Source organism: Ambystoma mexicanum, chromosome 3p (assembly GCF_040938575.1).
Source record: "Ambystoma mexicanum isolate Mex_15411 chromosome 3p, UKY_AmexF1_1, whole genome shotgun sequence".
Taxonomy (NCBI): Eukaryota; Metazoa; Chordata; class Amphibia; order Caudata; family Ambystomatidae; genus Ambystoma; species Ambystoma mexicanum.
In genome coordinates this window covers 1,170,821,657-1,170,840,303 of record NC_090925.1, presented here as the reverse complement: position 1 = coordinate 1,170,840,303, position 18,647 = coordinate 1,170,821,657, and the positions used below count along the sequence as shown (strand labels likewise).

The 18,647-nt window shown below is 45.5% G+C and overlaps 1 protein-coding gene across 3 annotated transcripts in view; it reads right to left on the bottom strand.

The window, feature by feature from the left end:
- The window catches only part of PCBD2 (pterin-4 alpha-carbinolamine dehydratase 2), an 820,621-nt gene that overhangs the window by 128,124 nt on the left and 673,850 nt on the right, over positions 1–18,647 (bottom strand). For all 3 annotated transcript variants that reach the window (XM_069652577.1, XM_069652579.1, XM_069652580.1), the window contains exon 3: positions 13,386–13,466. In XM_069652577.1, coding sequence (XP_069508678.1) covers positions 13,386–13,466 — 81 coding nt within the window. The remainder of the gene's footprint in view (positions 1–13,385; positions 13,467–18,647) is intronic.

Sequence of the window (18,647 nt, the reverse complement as noted above, 5' to 3'; positions counted from 1 at the left end):
TGTATTCCTGACCGCGAGCGGGCCCAGCTCTCAGCTAGGTCTGCTTGGAATATTCACTGCCATTCAGTTCTGATGCCGTAGCTCTGAGTTCATGGGCTCATGTTTCCGTGCTTCCTCCAGCATTCGCTAATTCGCGGTGCTTATTACAGCTGTGTATCCCTCTCCCATCTGGTGTTTTTCAACCCATGTTGCATTTTTATTTGGCAATGATATGCTCCACTGTAATTTCTGTGCTCTCTTGACGGAAATCTCTGCCCCCACACCGCATCGGTTGGCCTCTGTCACGGCCACCCTGCAACCTGCATGTATACCCGCCTCTCTGTACTGTGGCCGTTTCCGAACCCTGCTTCCAAGGCTCGCCTGCCGCAATGCATTCCTTGCATCCGCTATTACTAGGGTCATGGCAATCCTGAGTTCACTACAAATTTATCCACTAAGCTCTGCGGTACATTGTTACCTCAGAGCTTGCACTCTCGCTTCCTGATGCCACTGCTCGTCAGCTTCAGCTGCACATGGCTTCTGGAGCCCCAGCGCCAGGACACGCAGTGCCTTCCGTGTCTGTCCTCAGCTTCTTGCCTTTCTCTCAATCTGGACTCCAGCTTCAGCAGGGGATCCTGGGGTGCTGTCCTGCAGGTCTGATTTCCGTCTCGCTCGATCACGCCTCTCTATGCAGCAAGTTCCAATCTACTCCTTTTCGTGGCACGGTGCAAGCGCTGATCTTTGTGTGTTTCAGGAGGCCCAACGTATAAATCCTTTGTTAATCCTTTGTTACTGTCCGGCCGCCATCTTGTCCTTATGTTCGGCGGAGACGCTTTGCTGCTTCTTTTGTATACATCTGCTAGTCTACTCTGCAAATCTCTGCCGAATTGTGCTTATAATATTCCTTGCCCATCCACATGCCTGCTGATGCTTTTTCATATGTGGGTTTCTTCGTGTAGATATATCTTTTGCTCAGGATCCTTGAGGATCCGCAGGAGCACTCGGAATCCCAACCTAGTCCATGGCCCTTAACCCAAATCCCCGGAAATTGTATCAAGGATAGTGTTTGATTTAATATGGAGTCAAGTTCATAGCTCAAAGCAATATAATGTTTTGATATCTCAGAGTGAGACTGCGGGTGTGGATATGGTCAAAACTGATAATACAATCTACTACACAGAATCCCCTACGGTAGAAATTGTAGTGACACTTAGTAAGGACAAGGAACAAGAATGATATATTAACCTCTTAAGTGCCAACAACGAGCTACCTCGTCCTTGACATTACGTTCGCAGTGTCAGTGTCAAGTGTCGAGATAGCTCGTCCTTTTTGGCACTTCAATACTGAAATCCAACCCCTGGGCTATGTGAGGGGGAGGTTCCTCCTCATGGCCCGGGGGGTTGGATTTCTTTCTGTTTCACGTCGGTGTGCGTAATGCACACCGACATGAAACAAAACATTTTCACGGCGGCAGCCATTTTCGGCTGCCACAGTGAAAATGAAAGTCTCCACCTTTCTCCCCCTCGATCGGCGACACTATTGTGCCGTTCAGATCGAAAGAGGTGTCGTTGGAAAGAGGAGACAGTCCCCTTTCCAATGACACCCTTTTTGAAGCATTGCTGGGTGCGGATCGCCACACAGAGTGCTCGATCCATGCCCATCAATGCCTCTAGACCACCAGGGATCCGTTTGTGACGTGGGGGGAGAGGGGGATGCTTACAATAAAGCAGCCCTCTACCCCCGGCCCCCAAAGCATGGGGCAGCAGGTATTGGGCCCCCTGGGGGCAGATGGGTGCCCATCTGCCCCTAGGGAGGGGGGTACAAAAAAAAAGAAAAAGTAAAATAAAACAAAAAGAAATACAGGTGGGGGTGGGCCCACTAGACAACCAGGCTGTTTTTATTGATGAAAAGGGGGTGGCCATGCCCCCCACCTTAAGTGGATGGGGGCACCTCATGTAGCCCTCCCTGGGGGCAGATTTCTGCCCCATCTGCCCCCAGGGACGGCTACATGAGTTGCCTCATCCATTTGGGGTGGGGGGGGCGAGGACCACCAGAAATCTTGGTGCAGGCCCCCTCAAGCATGGGGCCGCACATATTGGCCCCCCTGGGGGCAGATGGGTGATCCTAAAAATAAACAAAAATAAAAATAAAAGGAGATTTGGGTCAAGGCCACTAGACCACCAGGATTTTTGCTACAATGAAAGGGGGGTGGCCCTGTCCCCCCACCCTAAGTGGATGGGGGGGACGCCTGCATCAAAGATGCGGTCTGGTGTGCTAATATTCAAAAGGCCCTATAAGACAAAATAGCACTATTTCAAGCCAAAATCGAGTAAAAAAAATAACAGTCTTGCACGGAGTTCTGACTCGCACAAACCGTATGACCAGCATTTGCCCCCCTGCCTCCCAGGCTAGTTCTCTCCAGTTACCACTAACCAAGTCGAAAACATCATCAATGGATTAAAACCATCAAGGTGCCACAGAGATACCTGCCCAGCATCAGTCATCAAGGAAGGAGCAAAAGAACTAGCCCCTTTCATCACTACTCTGATTAATTCATCCTTCGAAAGCTGCTCAGTCCCGAACAAACTCAAAGAGTCCTGGGTTATGCCCATCTTCAAAAAGCCCAAACTAGACCCTAACATACCCACCAATTATAGACCCATCACAACAGTCCCTTTCGTCCTAAAAATACTATGTAGAGCAGCCGATCTACAAATTCAAAAGCGCCTGGAGGATAACAACTTACTGGGATTGCGCCAGTCTGGCTTCAGACCACGGCACGGCACAGAAACGGCCTTATTGGACTTAAAAATCCAAATGGATGAAACCAAAGACAAAGGAAAGTTGTCTATTCTGTGTCTCTCCAATGCTCTATAACATCTTCACTAAGCAGCTATTGACAACTTGGGTGTCACGTACACTAATTATGTGGATGACACCCAAGTCCTCATTACGCTCACTGGTTGCTATGAAGAAGACTCCATAATGTTAAACAAACTTTACCTTGAAATCCAGGCATGGATGGCTGCCAACAGCCTGTGTTTAAACTACGACACGACGGAGCTACTGATCATAGGATCTCAAGCCCACCTAAATAGACTTGAATCTCGCTATAAGACCTTTAATATTGATAGAAACATCATTAAAGTTGCCAAGGAGGTCAAAACGCTTGGTGTCTACCTAGACCCCACTCTCTCCCTCAAAAAACAAATTAACAGTACAGCATCTACCACTGCCTATATCAACAAATTGATCAATGCTTGTAAACCCTATTTATCGTCCAACAGCTGCCTGATGCTTCCTAGAGCATTAATACTGCCCAAACTGGATTACTGTAAACACTTTATTCCTAGGCTCGTCTGAACATAACTTCAATAAATCATAAGTCCTGCAGAATAAAGCACTCAGATTAGCTTGAAATATCCCTCGCTCTAACCACATCTCTGCCAAGCTTGGGGGGGCCTGCACCAAGATTTGTGGTGGCCCTCTCCCCCCACCCCAAAAGGATGGGGGGCATTTCATGTAGCCCTCCCTGGGGGCAGATAGGGGCGGAAATCTGCCCCCAGTGAGGGCTACATGAGTTTAGAATAGTTTATTATTTGTAGTGCGCACCAAACCCTCCTGGGGTAACTGGGCGCTAAGCATAGTAAATTGTTACAGGCACAAGTGCATAGAGACAGTGGATGCATAGCTTATTGACAATGTTTGCAGGTTGGTCAATCAATCCAGCGTTGTAATGAATACACAAGGGCAATACGCACAAATGACAGGAAAACAAGATACAACGGCCTACAGCCAATGTACCATCACCAAACACATTGGCAGCACCAGAGAGCCCCTGCAGGGTCCTCTTCCCTTCCCAGGGTGAAATTCTGTAACACAACCCAGGCAGAGCTCCAGGATAGTCGGGTTATGTCCCTGGCCTTGTTGGGCCATCTCCCATATGGGGCGGCCTTCCCCAAGTGTGGCAGCTGTCCCCGGGAGCCCAGGCAAGGTCCCCATCCCTTCCACGAGGGAAATTCTTTAACGCAGCTGAGCCAGAGCTCCAGGATTTGTCGGGGGTGATGTCCCTGGCCAAAGGTGGCCGTCTCCCATGTGGGTCAACCGCCCCCAAGTCCACTGGCAGTTCCGGCAGGGTCCATATTCTTCCCCAGAGGGGAAGGCTGTAACGCAGCCCAGCCCAAGCTCTAGGCTGGGCTTGGGGATGGTCGACCCACATGTAAAACAGGTGGCCAAGGCCAGGTACATGACCCCCAAACATCCTGGTATTCTGGCTGGCCTACGTTACAGCTTCTCCCCCGGGGAAAGGTTGGGGTCCCTGCTGGGGCTCCCTAGAACCGTTGCTGGGCTTTGGGATGGTCAAACCACATGGGAGACAGCCACCCAAGGCCAGGGACATCACCCACAAATATCCTGGAGCGCTCGCTGGGCTGCATTATAGAATTTCCATGGGGGGAGGGAAGGGGACCCTGCCGGTGCTCCCTGGATCGGCTGCTGTGCTTGTGGACGGTACACCCACATGGTAAACGCATGTCCAAGGCCGGGGACATCACCCCGACCATCCTGGAGCTCTGGCTAGGCAGTATTACAGAATGTCCCTCTGGGAAAGGTCAGGGACCCTGCCGGGGTTCTCCCTGGAACCGCGGCTGGGTTTGGGGATGGTCAAACCACAGGGGAGACATCCGCCCAAGGACAGGGACATTACCCCTGACTATCCTGGAGCTCTAGCTGGCGCTCCCTGGGACTGAAGTAGAACTTGTGGATGGTCAACACTTTTTCTTTTCCACCCATGTAGGAGCACCCATACATGTGAGGTACCGTAGGACATGTGTTGTTGACAGCGTGTTTCGGTGGGTGGGCAGAGGAAAATGTCTGAACATTTTTTCTTGTCACCAAATTTCGAATTTTGCTGGGGTTTGTGGGTATTAAATTGTGGGGAGATTCACCCTATTCAGACCTCTGTGAATTCCCATGGGTGTCTTCTTTTCGGAAACGCATGGGGTTCCCCGTTTACCTTGGTGCCTTTGACATCCTAGGCCGAAATCTTTAGATTGTCCACATGAGCAAAATCCCGCAAAATCTTCTCTACCGAAAGACTTGGGGTTACCAGTGGTTTAGCCTTTTTCCTTTGCGTCCAGTTAGGTGCATCCACACGTGAGGTATCTTTTTCATCGGGACACCAGTGGGAACGCGGGAATGTAGGACAAGTGATGTTAGCAGCAAGTTTTGGTGGGTGGGCAGAGTGAAATGTCTGAAAATTGTGTTTTTTTGGCCAAATTTCAGACTTTGTCAGGGATTGTGGGTAATAAATACAGGGGTAATTCTTTTCGGAAATGCATGGGGTTCCCTATTTTCCTTGGTGGCTGTGACACCCCAGGCCCAAATCTGTAGGTTGTCCACAAGGGCAAAATTCCTCAAAATCTGCTTTGCCGAAAGACTTCGGGTTACCAATGGTTTAGACTTTACCCTTTGCACTCAAGTAGTTTCACCCACACATGTGAGTTACCGTTTTCGTCGCGACACCTTGAGGACCTCGAGATGGTACGACATTTGTTGTGTTTGCGTGGTTTTCATAACGTTTTGACACATTTGCTGCTGCACTTTGTCACAAAATTCTGCTTTAGGCACTATACGCTTTTGTAACCTGCACAAGTCACCTACCCTTCAAAAGGTCTGCCTGTGCCCTTTCAAAAAATGTATGCGTGCCCTTCCTCACCACATTTGTTTTCCTTACACATGCTAAGTACATCTGTTTAGGCCGTTAGCATGAAAAACTTGTGTACCAAGCTCAGTTTCTGACTTGTGGAATGGTTTGTTTTGTGAAACATTACAAAGAATTTGTGATTTCCTAACTGGAAGAGTAGGGGGAATGTAGCAGAGCATTGCTTTTTCTCAAAATTCACAGAAGCCATTTGCCTTACCAGGCCAACCATGTCCACCACATAGCTGTCATTTTCCCAATTTTTCCCCAAGCCAAGGAATTTTTCCCTATATAGTTTTTGCCTGACCTGCGCAAATCACCCCTTCCTAAACTTGGAATTTTGTCTACTTTTCAGAAATGTATGCCCTTCTGTCCTCCCATTTAGCTTTCCTACCCTTCTCTTCCATTCCGTCCACGCACGTCCTATTAGAAAAAAAGGGCAAAATCGCCTACCTCTCACAAAACGGCTAGTAACGATATTAAAATATGTGTTTTTTGGTTTCCACTCAACCTGTTCTTGAAAGCCTGGAAAATGGTGAATTCAGCACAGCAAACCATTTGTTCCTAACTCTTATAAGGAAAAAGCCACAAAATGATCTAGATGGGGAATTTCGGAAGGTTTGCTGAAGCTGATTGTGGGATTGCACAGTAAAACCAATATAAAAATTAGATTGGATAGTCAAGGATCCATGTCGAAAGAGATTTTAACAGATTGTACATATTGGACTTAGAAGAGGAATTTATTTGTGCTGCTTTTGCATCCCCTAAAATTGATACATTTAAATATTGCTGTATGTTATAAGGTGATGCCATCATGCTATTTGACTGTTCTTCCCATGACCTACAGGGTTTGATGAATGCTTTTGTTCTTTATGCAAAAAATAATTCCTTAAGTATTAATTCAAGGAAAACTAAATATGATTAGCTTCTCGTATCATAAGAAAACAATTAATTACACCTGGTCTTTAAATCAAGGAAAAGTAGATTGCACGGATAAATTGATCTATTTGCGATTTCCTATTTTTAACACGCCAACAAAACTAAATGCCCAGGAAGACAAATGAAGAAGATTGATATTATATGGAACATTTTCCATCCTTCCGGTAATAAAGCACTATGAGGACAGAGTTTTCCCTAAAATGCTAAATGGGATTGAGTGGATACTGGATAAGCTTGAATCTTATGAAGCTCTAATGTGGAGGAATATCTTGAATCTTACTAACTGTATGCCTGTGGCTTTTATTAGATACGAATTGGGCTTATATTCCATGTCCTGCAGAGCAAAAGGGAGGTTTTTAAGTTTAACATATACATTTTTTAAACCAGTTAAGAATTCTTTTTATGAAGATATGAATTATATTGCTGAGAAAAAAACAAAACTGTACTATGCTGCATTACCTTGAAGCCAGTTAAAAAATGTTGGAAGATTTGGGTTTTCCTTTCACTGATTTGAGCACTAGCTTCATGGTTTTTAAAAAAGCTGTTTTTGCAGACGATTGGAGAAGAACTATTGAATCGATGCATAAATAGTTATATGAACATAAGAATGTTAGAATCTTACCTGCATACATGCGCCTCTTCCTGGAAAAAAAGCGCAGACAGGACTTTTTTAAGGTTTCGTCTCAATATTCTTTCTACACGTGAGGTGTTGCTAAGGAGAAAGAAAGGTCTTATCCGAAGAATTAAATTTTTGTAGATTTTGTAGGAATGTCGACAGTGTTGAAACATTACATCTTTTATTATGTGTCCTGCACTTAGTTTTAAGAGATCGTTGTATTTTAGGACATTTGTTTACAGACCAGAATTTTTATATGGTAAAGCACTCTGGGCATATTTAATGCGCCACAAAACACATTGTGTAAAGGCGTATTATAAATACCAAATAAAATAAAAATTATGATTGGCCATTCAAATACAGTGGTTTATGCTATTCTAAATTGTATGGAATGATTGAAATTGAAATGTAATGATTTTTAAGTAAGTGACTATGTTATTTTAAAATTTCATGAAATTATAGATATTGAATTGTAATTATGTCTAAGTAAGTTATTGTAATGTTTATTGCAACCATATAAAATAAATGAAAACATTTTTTTAAAAACTTCTGTCCATGATGTATGTTCCAGTCTGCTTTACATGTCCCTTAGATGTGCCCTTTGGTCACCTTTATTCATATTACCAAACATGCAGAGGTAATATCACATATGTATGTTTGTATGCCGCTGGTTGGTCTGGCGGAGGGTCAAAAGTAGCTCCTGGTGTCATGATACAACGTTGCAGTCCCTTTTGGACTACGTGGTCCATAAGACACTGCTACATTCCTTCCAAAGTGAGTCCAACATGGCTGACGCTAGTGCACCGCTACCGCTCTAGTGTTTCCAGGAGTTCGCCAGTTCCTTGAAAAGAGACACGCCCCCGCGGCGCCGGGCGTCTCAACGCTAACTTTGCGAACTTCGGCAAGTGTGGTCGTACCTTTCCCCATGTGCTTAATAGCGCCTTCTCCCTTCCAGGTACTCCCTTCGCTTATTTACTACCGCTCCTCCTCCCCGGGCCTAGCCGCCCGTAGCACTTACTCTTTTACCGCCTTAAGTACGTGTCCTGGTTCCTTCCTGGCTTCCCTCCTCCCGAGACTTTGCAAATTCTTCCTCATCCTTCCTGGAGTTGAACGCATACTCACCACGGTCGGAATTCACCTGCACGCTCGCAATGGAGGACACACAACCGTGTCTTTACAAAACCCGAGCTGTCCGGAAGAAGGAAAAACCCCAGACCAAGACTTCGAAAGATAAACAGGTGAGATTCCAGGCAAAGTGTGACAGTTTGAGACGCCAAGGATTGAATATTGACTCTACTATGGAAGCCGCAGTTCAGGACCTCATGAGAGGCATGCAAGAACTGACAACTGAAGTACAAAGTATAAAAGCCGAAAATGCAGCATTAAAACAACTTGTGCTCTCCAAGGATTTGGCGTTCCAGGAAAGTGCCATGGTAGGGGGTATTGTGGACAAATATGATGGAACAACCAAGGCACTGCGTTCCTTCCTTGATTCCTGTTTAGTGCACTTTACCTTCACACCATACTATTTTTTAACACTCAGGGCCAAGGTAGGATTCATAATCTCCCACCTTTCGGGGAACGCATTGGCCTGGGCAACGCCCTTAGTAAATTCAGGGGACCCACTCCTGGACAACTATGAAGGATTTGTGGATGCCTTTAAAACTATGTTTGCCCGACCAGAACAGGTATACAGTGCCCAAGAGAAATTATTCCCTATTAAACAAGGCACTCAGGATATGTAGTCATACGTCCCCCATTTTAAACAATTGGCCAAGGAGGCTGATTGGGCTCCAGAAGCCCGCTTCACTCTGTTTCGTCGTGGATTGAATGACAAAGTCAAGGATGAACTCGCCCGGGTGGCCCTGCCAAGTTTCTTCCAGGCTTTACTGGATTTGTCTTTGCAAATTGATTTCCGCATCCAGGAAAGAAAGGCTGAAAAGAAAAAAACACATTCCTTGCCAGCAAGAGCCCCCTTGTATTATCACAGTCCTAAAGAGACAGCTTCTAATCCTCTGCCGGATCCTGAACCAATGCAACTTGGCTCCTTACGGGGACCTATTTCTTCACAAGAAAAGACCTGAAGGATGAATAATGGACTTTGCATGTATTGTGCATCTGACAAACACTTTGTAAGAAACTGCCCGATAGCTCCACCTCGGCGTTAGGGAAACGCCAGCTCCCGATCTTGAACGGAGCCCAGCTGTGGGAGAAAGATACGTGCATCAAGTCTTCTCCAAGCAAAACCAGTCAATCCACAAATAGCCTGGTGATTCTTCAAGTGTCCCTGTCAATCACCAATAAGGAAATGTATCCCGTCCTGGCCCTGGTAGACTGTGGAGCAATGGGCCTATTCCTTGACCACGATTGGGCGCTGAAACACCACATCCCCTGAAATGCCAAAGATATCATACAGGCAGTCGAAGGAATCAATGGAAAACCATTATCCTAAGGGCCCATAACTCAACAAACCACGGAATTGCTACTAACTATAAACAATCATCGAGAGACTTTGCACTTCGACATTATAAAAGCTGCCCAGTACCCGATGGTGCTAGGTATGCCTTGGCTTCAAAGACACAATCCATTTATCAACTGAGCAGAAGGTTCCTTCTTCCTAGGATCAGAATATTGTCTTTCACATTGCCTTTCCCAGGGGACACAACCTCCTTCTTCGGAAGACCTGGAGTCTAAGAAATCGTCCATTAGTGTGTCTAATGTTACCCAGGTACCTGAGTCTTAGCAACAATTCTTGGATGTGTTCTCTTCAGATATCTTTCAAGGCTTACCTCCCACCGACCTGAAGACTGTGCCATTAAAATCGACGACTCTGCAGTCATACCATCCAGAAGGATGTTCATACTTTCGGAACCTGAGAAGAGAGCCCTACGTGAATACTTGGACACTAATCTCTCCAACGGCACCATTCACCCATCTAAGTCCCCTGCAGGGGCGTCCTTATTACCTGGATTACCGGGGTCTCAACCAATGTACTCGAAAGGATTGTTATCCGTTGCCACTCAGCTCAGACATCTTGGAAGCAGTCCGCGGAGCTGTTATTTTTACCAAACTTGATCTTTGGGGTGCATACCTTCTGATTCGAATAAGAGAAGGCAACAAGTGGAAAACTGCCTTCAGGACACCTTTCAGCCATTTTGAGTACTTAGTGATGCCAACTGGATTATCCAATGCTTCAGCAGTGTTTCAACGTTTCATAGATAGAGTATTCCCAGACATGCTGTTCCTCTTTGTTATCATCTATCTGGATGACATCCTGGTCTATTCCAAGAATCTCGCACTACATAAAGAACATGCGTCTCTGGTCTGCAAATTCTTCCTCATCCTTCCTGGAGTTGAACGCATACTCACCACGGTCGGAATTCACCTGCACGCTCGCAACGGAGGACACACAACCGTGTCTTTACAAAACCCGAGCTGTCCGGAAGAAGGAAAAACCCCAGACCAAGACTTCGAAAGATAAACAGGTGAGATTCCAGGCAAAGTGTGACAGTTTAAGACGCCAAGGATTGAATATTGACTCTACTATGGAAGCCGCAGTTCAGGACCTCATGAGAGGCATGCAAGAACTGACAACTGAAGTACAAAGTATAAAAGCCGAAAATGCAGCATTAAAACAACTTGTGCTCTCCAAGGATTTGGCGTTCCAGGAAAGTGCCATGGTAGGGGGTATTGTGGACAAATATGATGGAACAACCAAGGCACTGCGTTCCTTCCTTGATTCCTGTTTAGTGCACTTTACCTTCACACCATACTATTTTTCAACACTCAGGGCCAAGGTAGGATTCATAATCTCCCACCTTTCGGGGAACGCATTGGCCTGGGCAACGCCCTTAGTAAATTCAGGGGACCCACTCCTGGACAACTATGAAGGATTTGTGGATGCCTTTAAAACTATGTTTGCCCGACCAGAACAGGTATACAGTGCCCAAGAGAAATTATTCCCTATTAAACAAGGCACTCAGGATATGTAGTCATACGTCCCCCATTTTAAACAATTGGCCAAGGAGGCTGATTGGGCTCCAGAAGCCCGCTTCACTCTGTTTCGTCGTGGATTGAATGACAAAGTCAAGGATGAACTCGCCCGGGTGGCCCTGCCAAGTTTCTTCCAGGCTTTACTGGATTTGTCTTTGCAAATTGATTTCCGCATCCAGGAAAGAAAGGCTGAAAAGAAAAAAACACATTCCTTGCCAGCAAGAGCCCCCTTGTATTATCACAGTCCTAAAGAGACAGCTTCTAATCCTCTGCCGGATCCTGAACCAATGCAACTTGGCTCCTTACGGGGACCTATTTCTTCACAAGAAAAGACCTGAAGGATGAATAATGGACTTTGCATGTATTGTGCATCTGACAAACACTTTGTAAGAAACTGCCCGATAGCTCCACCTCGGCGTTAGGGAAACGCCAGCTCCCGATCTTGAACGGAGCCCAGCTGTGGGAGAAAGATACGTGCATCAAGTCTTCTCCAAGCAAAACCAGTCAATCCACAAATAGCCTGGTGATTCTTCAAGTGTCCCTGTCAATCACCAATAAGGAAATGTATCCCGTCCTGGCCCTGGTAGACTGTGGAGCAATGGGCCTATTCCTTGACCACGATTGGGCGCTGAAACACCATATCCCCTGAAATGCCAAAGATATCATACAGGCAGTCGAAGGAATCAATGGAAAACCATTATCCTAAGGGCCCATAACTCAACAAACCACGGAATTGCTACTAACTATAAACAATCATCGAGAGACTTTGCACTTCGACATTATAAAAGCTGCCCAGTACCCGATGGTGCTAGGTATGCCTTGGCTTCAAAGACACAATCCATTTATCAACTGAGCAGAAGGTTCCTTCTTCCTAGGATCAGAATATTGTCTTTCACATTGCCTTTCCCAGGGGACACAACCTCCTTCTTCGGAAGACCTGGAGTCTAAGAAATCGTCCATTAGTGTGTCTAATGTTACCCAGGTACCTGAGTCTTAGCAACAATTCTTGGATGTGTTCTCTTCAGATATCTTTCAAGGCTTACCTCCCACCGACCTGAAGACTGTGCCATTAAAATCGACGACTCTGCAGTCATACCATCCAGAAGGATGTTCATACTTTCGGAACCTGAGAAGAGAGCCCTACGTGAATACTTGGACACTAATCTCTCCAACGGCACCATTCACCCATCTAAGTCCCCTGCAGGGGCGTCCTTATTACCTGGATTACCGGGGTCTCAACCAATGTACTCGAAAGGATTGTTATCCGTTGCCACTCAGCTCAGACATCTTGGAAGCAGTCCGCGGAGCTGTTATTTTTACCAAACTTGATCTTTGGGGTGCATACCTTCTGATTCGAATAAGAGAAGGCAACAAGTGGAAAACTGCCTTCAGGACACCTTTCAGCCATTTTGAGTACTTAGTGATGCCAACTGGATTATCCAATGCTTCAGCAGTGTTTCAACGTTTCATAGATAGAGTATTCCCAGACATGCTGTTCCTCTTTGTTATCATCTATCTGGATGACATCCTGGTCTATTCCAAGAATCTCGCACTACATAAAGAACATGCGTCTCTGGTCTGCAAATTCTTCCTCATCCTTCCTGGAGTTGAACGCATACTCACCACGGTCGGAATTCACCTGCACGCTCGCAACGGAGGACACACAACCGTGTCTTTACAAAACCCGAGCTGTCCGGAAGAAGGAAAAACCCCAGACCAAGACTTCGAAAGATAAACAGGTGAGATTCCAGGCAAAGTGTGACACCTGGTAACTGATGGTTTCAAGCTAACCAGACTCTCCTCAGCTAGAGTAGAGCAGGAGCTACACAGCTCCCAGCAATTTCGAAACCCTGCAAATATAGGGGGTGAGAAGGAGATCATGGAAAGTTTTCATTTATTTCAACATTACATAGTACACATACAGGCAGCCTCCCACGATCTTTAGATTGGGAAAGAGCGACCTTTTAAACACACACAGCCAATGGACATAGTATGTCCAGTCTATGAACAGAAAAACATTCCCACCACATTTCATAGTCAATGGGACTGTTTGATTCAATGGTGCGCAACACAGCGAAAAGAACAGATTGCAACCACATTATTTCATATCACATGGAACACTAGGGAGGACAGTAAAACAAAAAGGAAAAGGGTTACCTTGTTATAGACATTAAACCATTCAGGGTGGTGATTCATTTTTTCAGCTTGGAGGGCCACACGGGTCATGAAGCCAAATGCCTGGAATACCAAAAAACAATTTAGAACAACACCCTGATACGACAATTGTTGATACTGTGCTTATTTGTATAGACCTATTGCAAAAACAATTGTGCAGGTTTCAACGTTATAGCTTCATTTATCCCAGTGGCAGGGCAGATCCCCCAGGCATCACATTTATCACGGGCAGATGCGCCAGTGCCTTTTCATTGGTGGATTGCTTTCTCTTCGATATGGGTGGCACAAAGAGCAATTCTGACCCAAGCTTGCAAGGTGCTAATATTATGCCTCATTTCCTTATTAGATCAATCCAATAGAAAATCACGACTACTGTTTATTACAAGGAGCAGTCCAAAGTCAGACATACTGTATATTGCAATATAATCTAATGCCAAATATTTTTCCTGGATATACAAAAATCGAGGCCACAGTACCATCAAAACGTAAAACAATCAAGTTGGCTCTAAATACGAAGCTATGGGCTTGGGGCATCCAGTCTGCCTTAGCTATATAGACAAACCACAAATAGCACATTAGGCAAAGCTAAAAGTCACAGGGCGATTTCTGAAATTAAAGAGGGCTCTAACAACCCGCTGTATTTTCGTTTCGTTTACACCCTTCCGTTGCAATCCCCGACGAGGGGTCGTAGAGGCAGTGCCAAAGGTTGCAGGGGAGTCACTAGGCGCCACAGCTGCAACAACTGGCGCCCCCTAATGACGTTCAATGCACACTGCGGACTCCCAACAAACTTCTACGAAACTTCAACCCTTTACCCCAACCTTTTAGAGTGGCTGCATTTGCAAGTAACTGTATGTCTCTCCTTCTTCTGGTTGGCACCCGGGCAGCATCAATGTTGTTTTTATGGGACATGGAACATGCGAGAAGTGTAGGAATGTATCACTTTCAGACACATCGCCTGCTGGGAGAGCTACTTGACATTGTGACGAATGGACTACTGCTCTGCAAGAGTACTGGAACGTGTAGTGTTAAAGATACTAAATGAGCATTAGGATAACACAACTACTGAAATTGTCACAACACTAAGGCGCAAGGAAAAACGTCACATCAATTTAACTATTGTACAGAATGATAATACAGACATATCGCATAATGTAGAACAGGTACAAAATAATACAGATGTAACACAATCTATAACAATGACATTTAACCTCCTGACATACTCCACCTTAAATGTAATTTCCGGACATAATCCTTCAACCAAACCGGCACTTTCTTCACCCACCCATGTTTACTTCCAACCATCTCCTCCTTCCCATTGACACCACTCCACACTGTCCACCTGTTCTTCAAGGACTTCACCCCTCTCATCACCAACCGCCAAATCTACACCTTCCCAATCACCATACACATCAACAACTGACTGCTCTCCCATATTGTCACTTCGACTTCCTTCCATAAGGTCCACAACCACAACTTTATCCATATTCCAAATAGATCAATCTTCCAATCTGACTGTGTTGGATAACCTCTCTATCACTCTTTTCGGTTCTGAGTCTTTAGACCTCCCTTCGCTACATATGTGCTTCTCCTGATCCTTACCCATGATCCAGGAAACAACTCGAACATGGAAGAGCTCACTTTCCCTAGCCTATTGTCATAGTTTTTATTATTCTTCTCTTTTGCTTCCAGCAATCTTCTTCTAACATACTCTTTAGTCTCCTCTTCCCTTCACACCCCACATCCTTCCAAACTCTTAAGAACTTTGTTCCCCCAACTGGAATTGAGTCATGCATTTGTTTCTCTTCCCCTCATCCACTGGAATAGCAAAACCTCTGTAACACCACTTGGAGCCACCCTGGTGTTCCATAATAATGTCAAGGTTCCCGCCACATTAATCCCATTCCTAACCGCTTGTTCCACATCACCAACAACCACTCTTACATCGCTCCACCAATCCACTGGATTGTGGAAGTTACAATGACGTAAACGTCCACTTCATACACTTACTTTTGGCATACTCAGCCACTTCAGCACACTTAAATTGAGCACCATTATCATTGAGTACTTCAGACGGGTATACCGCCCATCTAAAAACTTGCTCCATAAAACATACATAACATAAATCTCACTACTAGACACTAACCTCACCAATTTCACTTCTGGACGTTTCAAGAAGTAATCTACCATTACTATCATTAACTTGATCTCTCTGCCAATGGTATTATATGGTCCCAAATTCCAACCAATTTCCATGCATTTTCTGGAGGTGCAATGGGTAACAATTCTGGTTTGTGGACTCTCTTGCTTTACCTATCCACCATCACATCTATTCCGGGCCGCCAACATTTTTCTCTTAACTTCAGTTTAGTACCCGTTTTCCTTGGATGCCCCTCATGGGCTTTCTCCACCAACATTTCCCTAACACACACTGCAGCCACGAATACCTGTCCTCTAAGAAGCAACTCATCTCTCCAGGGACAGCTCTCCTCTCACTTCCTAAAATGCTGTCTGTGTACGCTGTGTAAACAAGGCATGGTATCAACAGTAAGAGACACAAGTGACCACTGTTTAAGGGTGTTTAGTGAACTTTCACAAGGGTACATCTAAACCTAAATCTACAGATGGGAGCAAGCTATGACCATCAAATAATAATAATGCAGTCTTAGTGGACTCTTGTCAAAATAAAAGGGCCCATAATAAAAAACCTATTGCCAATCCTTACCGCTAATTTACAAATAGTGAGGGGTAATATTCATGAAAAAGAAAGAAGTGTCCACAAAATGATATGACAGGATGATTGGGGCATGGGCCTCCATTCCCCACATTTTTAGCAAGGGGCAAGGCGGTTCATTCGAGCAAAGCACACACTCTGCCTTCTTTGACATGAGGATACAGTTCTCAGGCTCTTGATTCAGTGGGCCTGATGTACAAAAATAAGATACACAGTTCTTTTCTCCTTACAAGTATTCAACACGGGTGCTTCAGCCTGGATCCCCCTCAAGACGGGTTCAGATCCCTGTTATTTTACAACTGTTATTGTGGATCCCCCTCTCCCGGCCTCAGAGCGTACTTTTTACAAACTTCAGAGAATAATCGTTTTCACAGGTTTCTCACAGTTCACCCCGGATCCCCCTCAGCCGGGCTCAGGCCAATCCCAATTCAATTAGTCTCCCTCAGATAGGCTCGGACCAATTGCAGTTTACCTTGGTTTATCGAAGATTTTCAAATGTGCACACGATTTAGCTTGACCCGTTGTAGGACCACTTCGATACAAATGTCAGTTTTACAATACAGTTGCCATTCAGTTGGAAACCTAACAAAGACCTTCGAATGAGCACCCATGTTGCGCCAGACCACTTTCTATACGGTATCTCACTTGGCCTCCCAAAGCTCATTCCCTCCTTTGGTTTCCAATTATATTTGTGTCGCTTAGCAAATGCGTTTCATACACTGGTTTCTTTGGATTTCTTCATACAATGTTGCTGCTTGCAGCCTTGGTTGAAACACAAGCTGGTTTGGTGTCAGTCTCTCCGACTCACAGGCTGTACTGCCTTTACTGGTGCTGCTTTGTTGTAGGAGCCAAGGACAGTACCACATCGGCAATCGCACCTAGCAGCCTTGGTTATAGACGCGCAAGAGCCCCGGGCACCTTCGATGCACAGTGTAGGTTTGTTCAGCTTTAGTTCCCGGTCTTAGGCTTCTTACTTTCCAAGGTTCGCGAAAGTAACAGTCTTTAAAGGTCAAAGGGCACTTCCCTTTTTGAAACAAAACTGCCATCTTGGAACTACTGTTTCCTCGTGTGCATTCCCTCGCTCAGAGTGTGCTTTCATACTCCGCCTTTTATCAGTGTAGGGAAGTGTGATGGACGTCAGGTGTGTGTGTAATGATCAGTAATGGCTTGAGCTTGTCTGACCATTGTATTGGGACATGTCAGGTATACGGCTCTGGTGTTAGTCCGTTGTCGCTCACGGTGAACTGTCCATGAGAAAGTGTTTGTGTCGGGAAAGGGGATTGAGTTCTTAGGTATCCTACCTGGTAGAATGAGAAAAAGGTGTTATAGGAAAGGAGATACCGCGTCTCATCATCCGGTGCCCCACTTCTACTCCCCGAAGACCCCCATCCAGGTGATCCTCCCATACTGGTCCACCCCCAGGAACTGGATCCAAAAGCAATGGCTGTGTCCTGGCCACCTGGATGACAGATCCCCTGGGGACTAGCGGGTGAGACACCATCAGGTTTGTCACATACCTTTTCCTTATTCGAGGTGTATATGACTGGTCTTTGTCTAGGTTATTCATTTTTAAGACCTGGGAAAGAACCGGGGTGAGATATATCCAGGTATTCTTGTATATTCCACTGATTTATTTTTCTGACGGTATAGGAAGAGGCGAGGTGGATTTATTGGTCTCTCGAAAATAACCAACAAACTGGTCACTAGGGTTTGACTCTAGTTTTATGGGCTCTTTATATTTTGTGGGGGGTACAAGGGATTCCGTCTTTTCCCAGTCCCATATTCAAGAGTTTTGGGAATAGCACTTAGAGTGCTAGCAGTCTTGGGGTGAAAACTCTCTATATGGAGGTGGGGGTTCCTGCAAAAGAGTGGAAAATGTAGGGTAATCCCGACCCACAATGACTTGCTCGTGGAGTCCAGGAATGATGGCTGAAGATATTAAACAGGACTCACACCCGATGTTAAGGTACACAGATATTTTGGGGTATACTTCATTGTCCCCGTGTACACAGGTAACTAACTAGGGTAGCGTTCTCAAGGTCGTTGTTGTGACCAAGTCAGCTCTTATGGCGGTTTGCTTGCTACCCGAGTCAATTAACGCCTACACTTGCTTCCCATTCACGCAAGCCTTTTCATATGTGAAGTCAGCGGAGGACTGACAAGGACTGACAAACATATGCTGAAGGTCTCCAGTTCTTCCTTGCGTTCTTCCCACTCTTCGCGTTTTAAACAGCCTATTTCCATCGGTTCGTCTTTTCCATTTTTCAGACAGTGCCTGGCCAAATGCCCAATTTCTCTACATGAAAAGCAGATAAGCAGGGTGGTCTGCTCCCTTTACTTCCCTCCCTTTTACTTTTGTCTCTACTTTTAGGGTCAGATCTTTCGGCTTCTATTCTTTCCTTTGGTATACATTCCTTGTTTATATACCGCCCTCCTTATTTGTCTACTCCCTGACGTTGGGGTCAGTGGGTAGGTTTGTAACCTTTCCGTTCCTCACCTCGATGTACCGA